The sequence below is a fragment of the Protomyctophum parallelum genome, assembly GCF_964188405.1.
Source record: "Protomyctophum parallelum genome assembly, chromosome: 5".
NCBI classification, from domain to species: domain Eukaryota; kingdom Metazoa; phylum Chordata; class Actinopteri; order Myctophiformes; family Myctophidae; genus Protomyctophum; species Protomyctophum parallelum.
Genome location: NC_139702.1, coordinates 37501216 through 37515779, shown reverse-complemented (window position 1 = coordinate 37515779; position 14564 = coordinate 37501216). Strand labels below are relative to the sequence as shown.

At 43.8% G+C, this 14564-nt stretch overlaps 2 protein-coding genes across 2 annotated transcripts; one reads left to right on the top strand and one right to left on the bottom strand.

Annotated features, from left to right (window-relative positions):
- Positions 1–2174: 2174 nt before the first annotated feature.
- Positions 2175–6629, bottom strand: zbtb5 (zinc finger and BTB domain containing 5). The gene is made up of 4 exons (XM_083764797.1): positions 6139–6629; positions 4990–5203; positions 3691–4521; positions 2175–3488 (listed from the first exon to the last, which is right to left on the bottom strand). Exons 2-4 carry the CDS (start codon positions 5197–5199, stop codon positions 2313–2315), a joined length of 2217 nt encoding a protein of 738 aa, XP_083620923.1. The 5' UTR covers positions 5200–5203; positions 6139–6629; the 3' UTR covers positions 2175–2312.
- A 347-nt stretch (positions 6630–6976) lies between these two features.
- polr1e (RNA polymerase I subunit E) lies at positions 6977–13708 on the top strand. Its single transcript, XM_083764716.1, has 12 exons — positions 6977–7079; positions 8772–8875; positions 9001–9062; positions 9217–9302; positions 9482–9537; positions 10357–10501; positions 10759–10869; positions 11012–11105; positions 11950–12080; positions 12171–12252; positions 12526–12657; positions 13442–13708. Exons 1-12 carry the CDS (start codon positions 7016–7018, stop codon positions 13605–13607), a joined length of 1233 nt encoding a protein of 410 aa, XP_083620842.1. The 5' UTR covers positions 6977–7015; the 3' UTR covers positions 13608–13708.
- The last annotated feature ends 856 nt before the right edge of the window (positions 13709–14564 follow it).

Below are 14564 nucleotides of genomic sequence, written 5' to 3'. Positions count from 1 at the left end.
CTTGTTTTACAGCAACCACACAAGGTACAAGGTAATGTGGCTAAAGTAATTTTGTCTCAAAGGAAACTGTTGTTTCATGTTATTATAAAGACAGACTAACAGACAGTGTAAAGACTACAACAAGGTGCCAACTAGGAATGGATGCAATAATGAATTTTGAGTCAGTGACAGTGCAAGTGGCACACTACATCAAGAAATAAATTCTGCACAAGGCAAACACGATATAAAAAGAACAGTAGTGGGATTTCTTTCTTAGTTCATATATAAAAGTATGAATGTACTCTTATTCTCAATTAGGTTGAGCCCGGGTTTCCAAACTTAGCTTGATATGCATAAGCTGTGACTTAGCTATAGTGGTGGATTCACAAGATCTGGAAAAACTAAACAGTGGTCCCAAATCCTTTGCCGTACACATTAAATACATTAACGCTTGTCCTCCTGCTAATCCAACACTTTAGAGGAAAGTATTAGACATAAGAAAAAATTAAAATGGCACAACAGATAAAACACATGCACAAAAAACAACCATAAATTGAAGTCGATTCAACAATTTACAGAAGCAGTGGGAATGCATTGTCTGATTGAGAAACATAACCTACAAAACACTTACATGCACACATGAAAAAATGAAAAAGGGTTGGTAGAGAACTGCGGATGAGCTTTTTGTCACCCGCATCCGCGTGTGCGTATTAATAATCCACCTGCTATCCGACCGCATTAATCAATTATTCCAATTGTATAAATCTGCAAACCACCCGCAGATTATTTCACCCACGGTTTATCCAATATTAATTTATAATATATTTTAATGACCCAAATCCAGCCTAAACTGTGGTTAACCGCGGCTAAATCCACCATCCGCAGGTCTCTAGTTGGTAGAATTGGACTACTATAGTCAAGTGCTTTTGTTATGAATGAAACACCATTAGTATGACCGACATTTATAAAGCACCAAGTACCTTAAACTCTTATACAACATTTAGGTATGCGTCTTGTGTTTTTTTTTTTTACTCTGAAAAAAACACTAAAGCCATTAAAATGTGTAGTATTTACATTTCTTATGCAGTCTGCCACACCTGCTGTACCTCATAATCTGTTTAATTTGAACAAATACATGGCCTCTGAATATTCTGTATTCATTGTCCACACACACACACACACACACACACACACACACACCCTAACAAATGCCTCTATATGGCACAATTCTATTCTCAGAACTTTTTCAAGCAAGATCTCCAAGACACCGCTGCAAACTGCAACGGTGACGGTAGCCAACTGTCAGCCATGTTTATTCCTCACTTATCTTGGCTCAAAGTGACCGTACATGTTACTTCATAAAGGTGCTCAGACTCAAAGGCAACTTCAGATGTCATACATCTAAAATAAAATGAACTTGTGTAAGAAGTAATCAACCTCCTACTTTTTTTTCTCCACAGTGTCTTCAGTTATTAGCCAACACAGGAAGTGATACTACTACCCCTTCTCCTTCCCTTAATAAAAGGAGCCAATTATAGACTAACAACTTTTCTTGTGTATCCCAGGTGTGGTCATCTCTGTTCAACAAATGTACATGTCAAGTATTTCTCTCTCCCCCAAAAAGGAGCTTTACAGTACCTCTAGCTTTGCCCTCATTTATTATTCCATATACGTTTGATCCTCCAGAATCTCTGTAATTCAGGGAGAATCCAGAGGGAATTATCTGAACAGAATCCAAATGCATGGTAAGAAAGTCAGTCACTAGAGGGAACACTCATTTTGTATCACTGAATGTTTCTGCATACAGTACTTCCTCATGGAACAATGCATGTCTTTACTGAGGCTCCAATTGGTGTTCTATCTGTGACATCACAGGCTACCCAAGTTGGGTGCCCTGCCCTGCATTAAACCTGGATCCAGCCAGTGCATTTAGTTTTAAAACACATACATATATATATATATATATATATATATATATATATATATATATATATATATACATATACACATACACACACATATACATATACATATATATATATATATATATATATATATATATATATATATATAATGTTTTGGAGATATGTAAAGTAGATGATCACAATAAACTACCAGGAATTTCACAGATAAGAAAACACATTAACCAAACAAGATTTCTTTTTGGGGGGGGGGGGGGGGGGGGTCTCGAAATAAGCTTAGATTATTGGCAATGGCAATGGTACTTCAAGAGGCTGTATACAGAGGGGCTTATTTGTAGTAAGCATCAACTACTAGAGTAAATAGACGATGAGCAGTCTGGGCACCCTTGTGCCTGTGGGTTTCATATGGGCTCAGTGAGTTGACTGACCACTGACATGGTCCCTCTCGTATAGCAGGGTGTTCGGCATGTTGCTATTCTGCCAGCGCAAGCAAGTGGTCTTGGAATGCTTGTACAGATGGGAGGACTGGCTGAAGCGCTTGCCGCACTTCAGGCAGGCGTACGGCTTCTCTCCCGTGTGAACGCGAATGTGCTTCTTGCAATCCGTAAGGGTGAGGAACGTTTTGCAGCAGATTTTACAGGCATATTTACGGGCTCCCTCAACCACCAAGACGTTGTGCTCCAACAGAGCCTTCTTGCACTTGGACAGCACATCTGCTGAGGCTCTTGTCAGCTGCGGTAGGAGGGAGGTGGGCCTGCCGCCGTTCTCATAACCTCCATTCTCATTGAGAAGCAATGGGCCACTAAGATTTGAGGAGGACGAAGCAGCGCCCTGGAGAACAGCGCCTCTGCCTCCTCCGATGCCAGCAGACATTTTTGGAGCAATGCGCCGATAGCCTGGGTACCCCAGAGAGGGAGCACAAGCTCCTGTGCCCCCTCGTGAGGCTCGCGCCAGGGAATGCAGCCCCAGACTGGAGTGTTCAAAGTCCAGACCAAAGGGGTCCCCCACTCCGCCACCTCCTGCTCCACTTCTTCCTCCAGGGCTTCCTAAACCGTCATGTAACGGCCGTAGGAAGAGTGATTCAGGCTGCAGGCTGTCTCCAAAGCCACCATGACTCTCGCTACTAAGGGAACCGTGGCGCAGCAGGGAGCCAGAGGCAGATGTCCCAGCAGTTTCTTGTTCAAGCAGGAAGTGATGCGCTACAGTGTTGCCGGTCGTCGTGTTAGGGAGGTCATCATCCCCGGCTCCACCGCCTCCGAAACCCTTAGCACTAAGGAAGCTAGAAATGTTAAACCCAGACTTGCCACTTAGTACACTGCCGCATCCGAATCCTCCTCCACCCGCACCGCCACTCCCTCCAGCCCGAGAGCTGCCCCCCTGGCTTGCTTTGAGCAGGAGCTGGGCATCAGAGTTGGATTGGGGGTCAGAAGTAAAGCTGCGGTCACTGCTCTCTGGGCTCAACTCCACCTTCTCCTCCTCTTCCTGGATGCCGGCCTCCGCACGGTCGCTGCCCTCCGCCTGGGATGTCACATCGCTGGTCTCGTCAGCAGGCTCTGGGGAGCTCAGCGGCTCCCGTTTCACCACCACCTAGATGAAAACAATACACATTGTAAAAATCACACCCGTGATCACACCCAGTCGGTGTGCACCGCTCGAAATCTTGACAAAGACAGGCAATAAAACAGCAACATGCATAGAATGCAAACAAGAGTACTATGATTTGATTGTATGCTGATGATTTACGATCATTTAGCACATTAACTCCAATCCCTGAAACAGGCAACCCCACCTTCTGTTCCTGTACGTCCTCCTCTGTCCCCGACTTCATCTTTCCGTCGTCTTGGTGATCCCCTTCCTCCATGTACTCCTCCTTGCCCACTCCTCCCCCCTGCATCATCCCCGACTCCCCCCCTTCACAGTGTCCACTGTCTGATTGGCTGGGCATCTGAGCATCGTCTTGAGACACCCTCACTAGTCCAGAGATGACAGCATCCAGTTTGGATTCATCCCCCATTTTGTGAGAGTCTGGGGAAAGCAGCGCTACTTCCTCCCTTTCTCTGTTACCCTCTCCCACCAACGCCCCTGGAGGGGCAGAGGGGCGGGGCCTCTGACGGGGTCTATCCTCCGATAGGCCCATGGCAAGGGAGGGTTTGCGCTTGTGGAAGCGTCGGATGGGGAACGAAGCTCTCTGTTCGACCGCCCCGTTGCCCACTCTGTCCTCCTCCAGTCCGCCCAGAGCGGAGTTCACCAGGCTCAGCCCAAGCTGTTGCAGCAGGAAGGAGCGCTGCAGCCTGGATGTAGCACTGTTCGCTGCCAGGTTTGCGTTAGCTGCTAGGTTCGCGTTAGCTGCTAGGTTTGCATTCGCAGTCAACTCCGCTGCCTGTTGCTGCTGCCTGTGTCTCTGTTGGTCCTGTTGGGTGTGGTGGAGGGCAGGTCTGTCATTGGACTGTGACACGGGCAGCGTGCGGTTGGTAAGGTAGTGTTTGCAGGCCTTCACTACGTTGTTAAAATGCAGATGGGATGCTGCGAGGAGTACGTCCATGACATTGCTCTCCCCCAGCATTAAGGTTGATGTATACATCATGTCCACCAGGGCAGCAAAAGCCTCTGCCGTCACCACCTGCATGAAAGACCACAAATGGAAATGTGATCTGCGTGCAAACAACACAAACTGCAGTGCATCATTTTTAAACCACACATGCATGCCTGTTCTGGGCTTGTAGATCGGTTATTTTAGCTTAATTGACATACAATAAGGTAGGCTTTAACCAACCAACCAACCACATGCTGGCACTAGGCATACACATATCATTATCACACAACCAAATACACACAGGCTGTTTGTGTCCACCAACAATTAGCCACCTTGAATCATGCAATCACTTGCTACCATCTTACCTTGTGCCTTTTCACAATTTTAGGTAAAGCAATTTAAAAAATCCCCAATGCCCCAAACAGGGACGCCAGGATACTTGAAAGTGGTTAAAATCAGGACACATCGGCTGCTTTATACCGATGTTGTCAAAAGAAATCAAATAATGGCTGATATACCGGCCAAACCAACATGGGGTCTGGCTTTAATCCTCACCTCGCTGTCCAGTTGAATCATGTTCATGCTAGAGTCTCCCTCAGCAACAGTGAACAGAGCTCTGAAGTGGGTGCTGCAGGCTGCCAGCACCGAACGGTGAGCTTTGAAGTGGCGACTGCCCACCACAATGACACAGTCGCACAGCTGACCATGGACACGCTGGTAGTTCAACTGCTGAAAGATCTGCTCAAAGTGGCCTGGGAAGTCCATGGTCCTAAAGAGAGGGGCAGAGAGAAGGAACAAATGGAGGCATTCAGGAAACAAAACAAAGTTGTGGGATTAATTAATAATAATCTAATCTATAAATGAGGAGCTGGCAGCGGGGATAATTATATTCCATGTCATTGCCGTTTCTTTGTTGCATCAACACTTTATAGAGTTTAGAATCTAAAGTCGTTTAGATTAGATGAACAAAGGCCAGTCCACAGTACACCAACAATGTAGCCCCTTTCGAGACCCTCGGTTACCTGCTAACCAACAATGCAACTCCTTGCAACCATTATCCCCAAAAGGCACTGATTTTTTTTATTGATTTATTAACAGTTTGCACAATTACAGTACATTTCAAGCACAAAAACTGTCAACTGTGAGTGGACGACCCAATAAAGCATTACACTTGTTTACAAGAGGGTCCACGGTCCTTTTTCAATTCATCATAGATCCGTCAGTCCAGACCAACTGGTTGCAAGTTAGTTGTGACTAGTTGCAGTTGCATAATGCAACTACAGTATAGTCACAACTTGCAACCAGTTGGTCCAGTCCGTCCACACCAAAGCAACTTGCAACTTTTGATGAATTGAACAATGTGGACCCTGTTGTAAACAAGTGTAATGCTTAATTGGGTCGCCTAAGTAGACAAGGAGGCAACTCAGGCAAGCAACATAATATCTAGCGAATGTAGAACTCCTATGTTCAAACAAGAAAACTCAAACATCAAAATTATTCGTGCAATTTTAAGGATGACGACCACTTAAGTGACCAGGCTTTATCGGTTTGTATTATCCTCCTGCAATGGGAATGGAACAACATTAGCTATAGCTGCTAAGTGCTAACATACACATCAATTGACATGCAGCGGTATTACTTGGCAAAGGCGGGCACACAAATATGCTATTGAACTAAAATTAAATCGGGCAGTAACGTTATTACCTTCGAATGCCCAAACAGAGCAGTGCAGGGCCTGTGCTGCTGTCCTGTCCTGTTGTTGTCCCCAGCCACAGGCTAACAAAGCTAACTAATTGGTAGCCAGCAAGCTATATCACGTAAAGTAAACGGTATCCAAGAAGTTATGACTTCATAACAGTCAAACGCGGCCACGCGGATTAACGTCAACGATGTCCATCTCGACGATAGCGCGATCAAACCCCACGACGGTGCTCTTCACAGACATCATGTCCGATGGGAGTCCAACAGAGTGTCCGCCGCGATGGAGGAACCACTGGGTCATGATGTCCTGGTGGCCCTGCTGCTGCAGCTGCAAACACCGGGGGCGGAGACAGCGTGGACTCCGACTGACTGGGGAAATCTGGAGCTTTCACTATTCTCTGCCCAACAACACGGTGACTGCATGGATTCACATTGATTCATGAATAGCGGGCGATATTCAATATATTTGTCATACTCATCAATTAATCCATATCCATTAGCCACGGCACGGCAGTGTACACTGCTGCTTTCTCTGTTGTACTTACTATTTTCCTTCCCCCCCAGACTGATTTTACAACCAGACTCACAAGGTGGCGCTGTGGATTTTGTCCATGACCCCCGCTGAGGTGAAGAATTGCAATGTCACTCCTCACCTCGGGGTGTCACTGCGGTCAGGCCGAACCGAGTTGGATCGAATACCTATTACACCAACAGCTGTGACCCATTGAATTATGTGACGACAGAGGCGTCTGTAACAAAAATGTAAATGGGACATTTCCACTATATCTAAGGCTCTGCATAGGGCCATTTCTATGGATGGGTCACAGATTTTTGTGCAACACCAGACCAGAGAGAATCTTGTAGTTCTAACTAAGCAGTCATGGCTGCTACTTGTACAGTGGTGTGTTGTGATGTGGATAAAGAAACCGACAAAGCAGTTATAGGTAAATATTACACATTTGTGAATTCTGAGAGTCAATCATAATTGCGTGTATTTGATATCATGATGAATGGAAGTCGATTCGTTGGCATGTTTCTTCTGTAGGAGTTGCAGTAATGCACACGTGGGTACTGGGTACTGTATAGCGCTAGCCCGAGTCAGAACCCTAGCCCCACAAGTCAGAACCCAATGGTACTGAAGTTTCTGACATTTGACCCAGGGGGTTCCGAGAGGGGCTATCAGAACCCAATGGTAGTGAAGTTTCTGACATTTGACCCAGGGGGTTCCGAGAGGGGCTAGGTACTGTATAGCCCTAGAACGGCTCTTGTTGTTACATACAGTATGTAGTTGTACAGTATTTCACATACGTAAATTTTCATGTATGTGAACAGATACATGAAAATTTACGAAGTATAATTAAATGATCACAGGCATTCTAGGTCTAGGTACTGTATAGCCCCTCTCGGGACCCTACATAAAGCTTTTCTGAAATTTTGATGAGTTTTATGTTGGGTCCCTGGTCAGACCTATATTTTCGTATGGAAATTCCAGTACGCGGATGTAGAAATTCTCTCTAAAATAGGATCTGCGCCAAGTGACGGCATTATTTTCCTTGAGTTATTCTGAATTCGGTAACTTTAAGTAGCTATACATCCCGCTGCGAATATCTCCTGTGGCGCGGAAGCCGTTAAGTATTTTTAATCTTTGTTTGACCGATTTGGTCGCTTTATTTCTTCTTGTTTGTTTACCGTTTATTGTACCGCCTCCCGGTGTGCGGTTGGCTTGTGAGGCTACGTCCCTGCCTCTGATCTGCTGTGTCATAGCTATAGCGCCACTAGCTAGCCAGATAGGCGGTACAATGAGGTGTCAATAAACAAGGAAGGAAGAGAAGAATCCAAGCTTCCAAATCGGGCAAACATATATTAAAAATACTTAACGGCTTCCGCGCCACAGGAGATATTCGCAGCGGCATGTATGGGTACTTATACTTTACATATTCAGAAAGCCTCACACGGAAACATTTCATCAAAGAGCGCGGGGAGCCGCTAAACATGTTGTTTATGTTTTAAAATGGGTGCGTCCCAGGTGGCATGGTAGTAGTGCTACAGGACCCAATGCTATCTGTGTCAACAAAATGTCAGAAACTTCAGTAGCATTTGGGTTCTGCTTGGAGGGCTAGGTACTGTACTGCATGAATAGGCGAGGTTAGTTGAGTTAATAGTTTGCTGTCTTCTGCTTAAATGTTTGGAATAAAATTAGTGTTAAATAGCCTTGTCTCGTTTGTTCAGTAACAGTAGTATCTCCAGCTCTTTGGTAAACAGAAGTTTCGAATTGCAGCCGTCCGTAGGTGCCCTTTGAGAGTGGTTTTGAAGGAGTCAAGGGATTCGCATGTCTTAATGACTGTTGGTAGGGCGTTCCACATTTTGATGGCATAGGAGCGAAATTAATTTAGTCCCTTAAAAAAAGTCATGTGTATAGTAAAATATATCAATGTGGACTGGACACTGCAGCCTTCATTCACAGCAGCACAAAGTAGGCTACCTTTTGTGACACACAAATTGACAGGTGTGCTTAAAATACTCTGGCCAGCAACAAACCACACAGTATGTATGGAGTATTGGAGTGTCAGCCATTCTATGAGGGCTATGTTCAGTATGTTGCTCATCACTGACAACTTGTTCTTTTAAATTTAAAGTTCAGTTTTCTAACGGAAACCTGAAAAATGCAGACCAGCTGGATTTCACCTATTATAAGAACATCGATGATAAAAACCCAAGGAAACAGAGCAGACGCATGCTGGTGAGAAATGCACAAATTATGCATTATGTCTTTATTTAATTATATTTTTATTAAAGTACGAGAGCTTTTACATATTTATGCTATTACTATTCATGTATTTCTTCTATTTGTACATTTCACTCTAGATTGCCGAATCAGACAGACTATCATATGTCGGAAATAACTTTGCAAAAAGCAATCTTTGCAAGTAAGTTTATTTTGTATAATACTGAATTTACTTTTGAAACACACCAGCTTGTTTAACATAAAATCATCTTAGATCATCTTAGATCTTGGATTCATTCTCAAGTTTGCTGTGTGGTTATTACGTTTTCTATAATTTAAATTTGTCATCTACATAGGTATTATGTAGGGGTGCTGAACAAAGAGACCATGAATATGGAGGTGCACACTGCTCAGCTCTTCAATATGCAACCTGTAATACCAGGTAAAATACCACCAACAGAGATTGGACACACCTCTGTCGATGACAGCACACAAGGCTGCATTCAAAAATGTATTATTTGCTAATGTGATAACTCTTGTTCAATCAGATAATGGCGTTGCATTAACTGCTTTAGGTTGAATGTGCTTGTGTTATTAATTAATTGTTGGGTTTCTTTCCAGGGGAGACAACAGAGACTGACACTTCCAAGACAAACAGTCAGAGCTACAGAGAGAAGGTGCATTGATTTTTATTTTATTATGATGGATTTTAACATTGGCCTATTAGGCGCCGGCCTACTCGGGAGTCGGGAATAGTGTAATAAGGGCACATGAGTAGCGAATGTGTCATTCATCTTATCCCGTTCTGGACCGGGAACCCCTGTTGGTGTTTTAAGCATTAAGTTGTACTTTAGCTATTGAATAATATAATAATATTCGCTATTTTTTTTAAATCGTGAAAATCAGAAGTCTTCTGTCACTGGAACAACATATTTTCAGATGGGGGTCGGTGGCCAATTACATATCATTTTTGGGGATCCTTGACATGAAAAAGTTTGAGAACGACTGACAGAAACACAAGGTTTTTCAGAAAACTGTCACAATTTAGAAGGCATTTGTAGAATCATCCTCGGGTCTAAATGGGTTAACTGAAACTACTGATAGCATACTACATCCTTTTCTCCCAAATTTAACCAATTAGTTCGTCCCCCACACATTTGTGTGTTGTCACTGTTGTATCCTATTAACTAACCTGCCAGTAAGGAGCCCTCACTGTGAAGACATTGAGCCCTCCCTGTCCTACTCCTCCCGCCCAACACTCCCTGGTGAGACAGCCGGTTGGAGTACATGCAGTGTCAAATATCACCCTCCCTGTCCGGCTTTCCTTTCCCCGAACATGGGCCAATTGTGTTAGTACAGACACTCGACAAAGCCGGATGCACTGCAGTGGTTTCGAACCCCCAGCTGTGGAGGGCAGGCCAGGCACCACTGCGCCAACCGAGCGAGTATATTAGCGTCCTGTCATATATGAATCTGCTGTGTGCTCTCTTCCTCAGGTGGACTCTCTGATTGAGGCTTTTGGTACCAACAAGCAGAAACGAGCACTGAGCTCCCGCAGACTGAATCAGGTGGGCAGTGAGACCCTGCAGCAGGCAGTGGCCAAGGCTGCCAGCAGTGTCATTGACCAGAAGGGCTTGGAAGGTAATTATATTGGCTCTTCTGAAATGGTTGTATTTGATTTTTCTTTCTTTTTTTTCAAGATTTAAGATTTGTTTTGGTGCTTTTTATGCCTTTATTGATAGGGAACAGTAGACAGAGAGAGATGGTCCGGCTGGTTTGGCAGCCTAGGTGGTTGTATGGTTGTACATGTATGGTTGTACAACCATACAACTGGAAATGGTTGTATTCTAAATTTGTAACCTCCCTGCGTTGTCTTGTCTTCTCTCCTTGACATTTAGCCCTGCAGCAGGAGGTTGCACAGACGGAGTCCCGGGAAGATATCGATATTTACCTTCCTCCATGCCACCGAGATGCAGATAAACCAGAGAATGTCTACCTGTTCGATGACCGTATCCTTGTGTGTGTGTGGGCGTGTGTGGGCGTGGCGTGGTGTGGTGTGGTGTGGTGTACGTGCGCGCAAGCTTGTGTGGGTCACCAAGGGGACACATCAAGCCATCCTTTTTGTGTCTCTGTCCTTATCCTAGTCCCCAGTTCTTACTCCAGATGAATATGGGGCTTTGGAAGAGGCAGGTTCCAAGATTGCTTCACTTAGCCCAGAGGAGCTGCAGAAGATGAGACGGGAAGGGTAGGAAACACATGAACGTTTGCTGACACCCTTAAGGCACGGTCACACTGAGGCATTGGACGCCTCAATTACCCATACAGAGAGAGTATGCATATTGAGCAGCATGGAGCATTGGAAATTAGCTCAACGATCCCTCACCCTCATACCACCTGTTTCTAAATTGCACATAATGCAGAGGCAGCAGGATGTTGCGTCATTGAAAACGAGCGCTTCCAAACTCTGACACGCACAGAATTTATTTTCACGAAATGTCTATGGTGGACTTTTATGAAACAAAAACAGTTTTTTTGAATTTGACCATGCCTTAGGCTGAGTTTGTAATAACTACAGCAGAATAAGCAACACAACTACAGCTAATGAAACTCATAGGTTATAGATTTAGGTATGCCCAGACAAAGCCATGGGTGTGCCAGTGTGCAAGCATAGATAGCATAGCGGTAGTCGACAGATTTGTCAATGCACATGACCTAACACACCCATTATTCATTTGCTTACCTCCACCTGTGTTCTATGCAAGTACAGTATGCAGTCTTTTGTGTTCATCCTGCTGTAGGTTTTTACCTGAACTGGAAAACAAACTCTAAAATCAGCCTAGGCTTTCATCTACTACTACTTGATTATACACATTAGGAAGGGCAAGAACTTTCAAAAATATTTAAAATGTTCTGAAATTGTTGCCCATAATTGCATGCCTGCAATATGTAGGCATCCCTTCCTTTCCCCCTATGTACGTATTGTTGATCACCACCTGAAAAGGTTTTGGATGTGCGTCTTTGCTCTTGGACTCTATGCCTACAATATGGACACCAGGTTGAAAGTGCTTAATGATTTGTTCTTGTCCCAGGAGTTGGTGTGTGGTGAGGCAGTTGGAGATGTTGCCTTCTGCGGCTGAAGCTAGAGAGAAAGGTGCACGTTGTGCATATTATCTCAATCTGATGCTCAGATTGGTACGAGAACACCACATCTCTCGCAAGTGTGAGTAGCTCAGAGAAATATGTTTGGAATTTTTATTGAATAGTACCTTTGTCACTCAGCTAAAAGAGCCACTGTTTTACATATTTTCAGTCGGAAAGGAGGATGGCTGCCCTCGAATCATCCAGAACAAACTGATGGATACGTTCACTGTGGAAACATTCAGAAATGGCAGGTATGGACGTTTTGTGCTTTCAGTTGTGTGCAACACATGTAATTAGAATGTACTGTTGCACATGTTTCTTTCTTCATCAAATACCATTTTGTTTGGCTTGGAATGTGGGCCTGTTGAAGTGATACTTTTTAACATGTGTTTGGGATGCGTGTTACTCAGGGTCCAGAACATGGTTGTTTATCTCTTTAACATGTGTTTGGGATGTGTGTTACTCAGGGTCCAGAACATGGTTGTTTATCTCTTTAACATGTGTTTGGGATGTGTGTTACTCAGGGTCCAGAACATGGTATCATCGACCATGCGGCTGAAAGTGGCAGCCTACTGTATGGCTCTGCTGCTGCATATGGGTCACATGACCGTGAACCTCACACTGCTCTACCGTGACCTGGGGGTCACTGAGGCTAAGTGAGTAAAAATGAAAAACGACTTAAGTTCAATATCAGCAATCTGACCATTTGATTTAGAGATATCTGTGCAAATGGCAATTTGGCCTAATGGTAGGGCATTGGAATCACCAAACTAAGTATGATTAATTTTCTGGGGTACATGAAGGTCCAGCAAACTCCAGGACAATCCATCCAGTGGCTTTCGATATACAGTACCGGTATCTTCATCTTGTTTGGGACTGTAATGTTCCCTAGAGCAGTGGTTCCTAAAGTGGGGTCCGGGGACTCCCAGGGGTCCTTGAGGGAGTTCCAGGGTGTCCCCAGTTAAATGATAGTTTGGAACCAAATGGACCCTTCATGGCTCTCTAACTCTGAGTGTACAAATGGAACCAAATGCACCCTAACGGGTCCATTTGGTTCCATTTGTACTTGTACTCTTACTAAATTAACATTGATTTTACAATATAAATTGGGGGTCCCAGAGATAGAAAGGCCATTAAATGAGATTCTGTAGACTAATGTCAAACTGTCAAACTAGGGGTCCTTGAAATTAAACGGGTTGAGAATCACTGCTAGAGCAGTACAAAATAAATCTTCTCTCATGGGGGGTCCCTGGCATATGTTTTCAAATGGGGGTCCGTGGGGCTAATTAGTGTCAATTTGGGGGAACTTGACATGAAAAAAGTGGGAACTGAAAATAATGAACACCACTATGATGGATACTAGTAAGAATTTCATTCCTGTCATACAACATTATAAGATCAAACAAGTTGTCACTAACTGACTGATGATTTCTCTTTTAGGATAATGGATATGGCCAAGTTAATGGGACTGACCCTGAGTAAGTCTGCCCGGGGAAAGACTGACGAGACAGAGCTGAAGGATGAGCACAAACACGCGTCCCTTATTCTTCCACTGGTCAAATATGACCCGATGGTTGACAGGAGGAAACGCAGGAAAATGCGTTAGATGGAGAGGAGTGATGAAAAAATATTGGGAGTGATAAATGGATGTATATGCATTGTTAACGTTAGATGCACATAGTTGCACAACAAAAACGAATAAATGAGGATTCCAGAATTAATGTATTCTTTTCCCACTATTGAATGTTTCTTAATGGTTTAGTTCTAGCTAGTTCTTAGCTAAAATTATTCTGGACGACCTTTTCTGCGTTGACATTGGTTTGGTTTCTGGAACCATTTAAATGATGGTCAATACAGTGCACTAATAATTAAATAATTTATCATGCTAGTTATGTTGAGATATTTGCATGTGACTATGTGACTGAGCATGTCTGCAGTTACACTCTGAAGAAGTTTGGAGTTTAATAATGCTGATGAACTGCAGCCGCAGTCTACCGAAAAGAATGGATGTGTTTCACGTCCGCCTTCCTCAGTGTTACGCTAACTGCGTTACCAAGGAGCAAACGCAACAAAATGTTTCATCACTAATGAAAAAACATGGACTGAATTGTGGAAACTGAAACATGTACAAATACACCTTCAACTGCTGACTTTCCCAGAATCAAGTTTCAGCACAAAAGGTATTCCTTTTCTGTTACATTTTCTTGATGTCCCCTCTCCCACATGGTGGCTTTAAGTTTAATGAATACAAACATTCCCAAACTGTACAAACTTGAGGCAGTGGTGGCCTAAAGATTAGGGCTGAACCCTGAACTGCTCTAGTGGAGCTGCTCAGTGGCCAACTATAACTGTGGTTGTACCGGGCAGCTCCCAAGTTTTAATGTGTGTTAATTTGAGGAAGGCATTTCTGAAAAGGCATTCATGCTTGGCAAAACTCCCCAAGGTAAATAAAGAAAAAAAGAATGGTTGCATTTCCACACCATATTAGACTTACATTCATGTAATATGGAAAGGTATGTAATTACCTTAAAATAAACTGATTGCATGATTAAATTGCTACTTT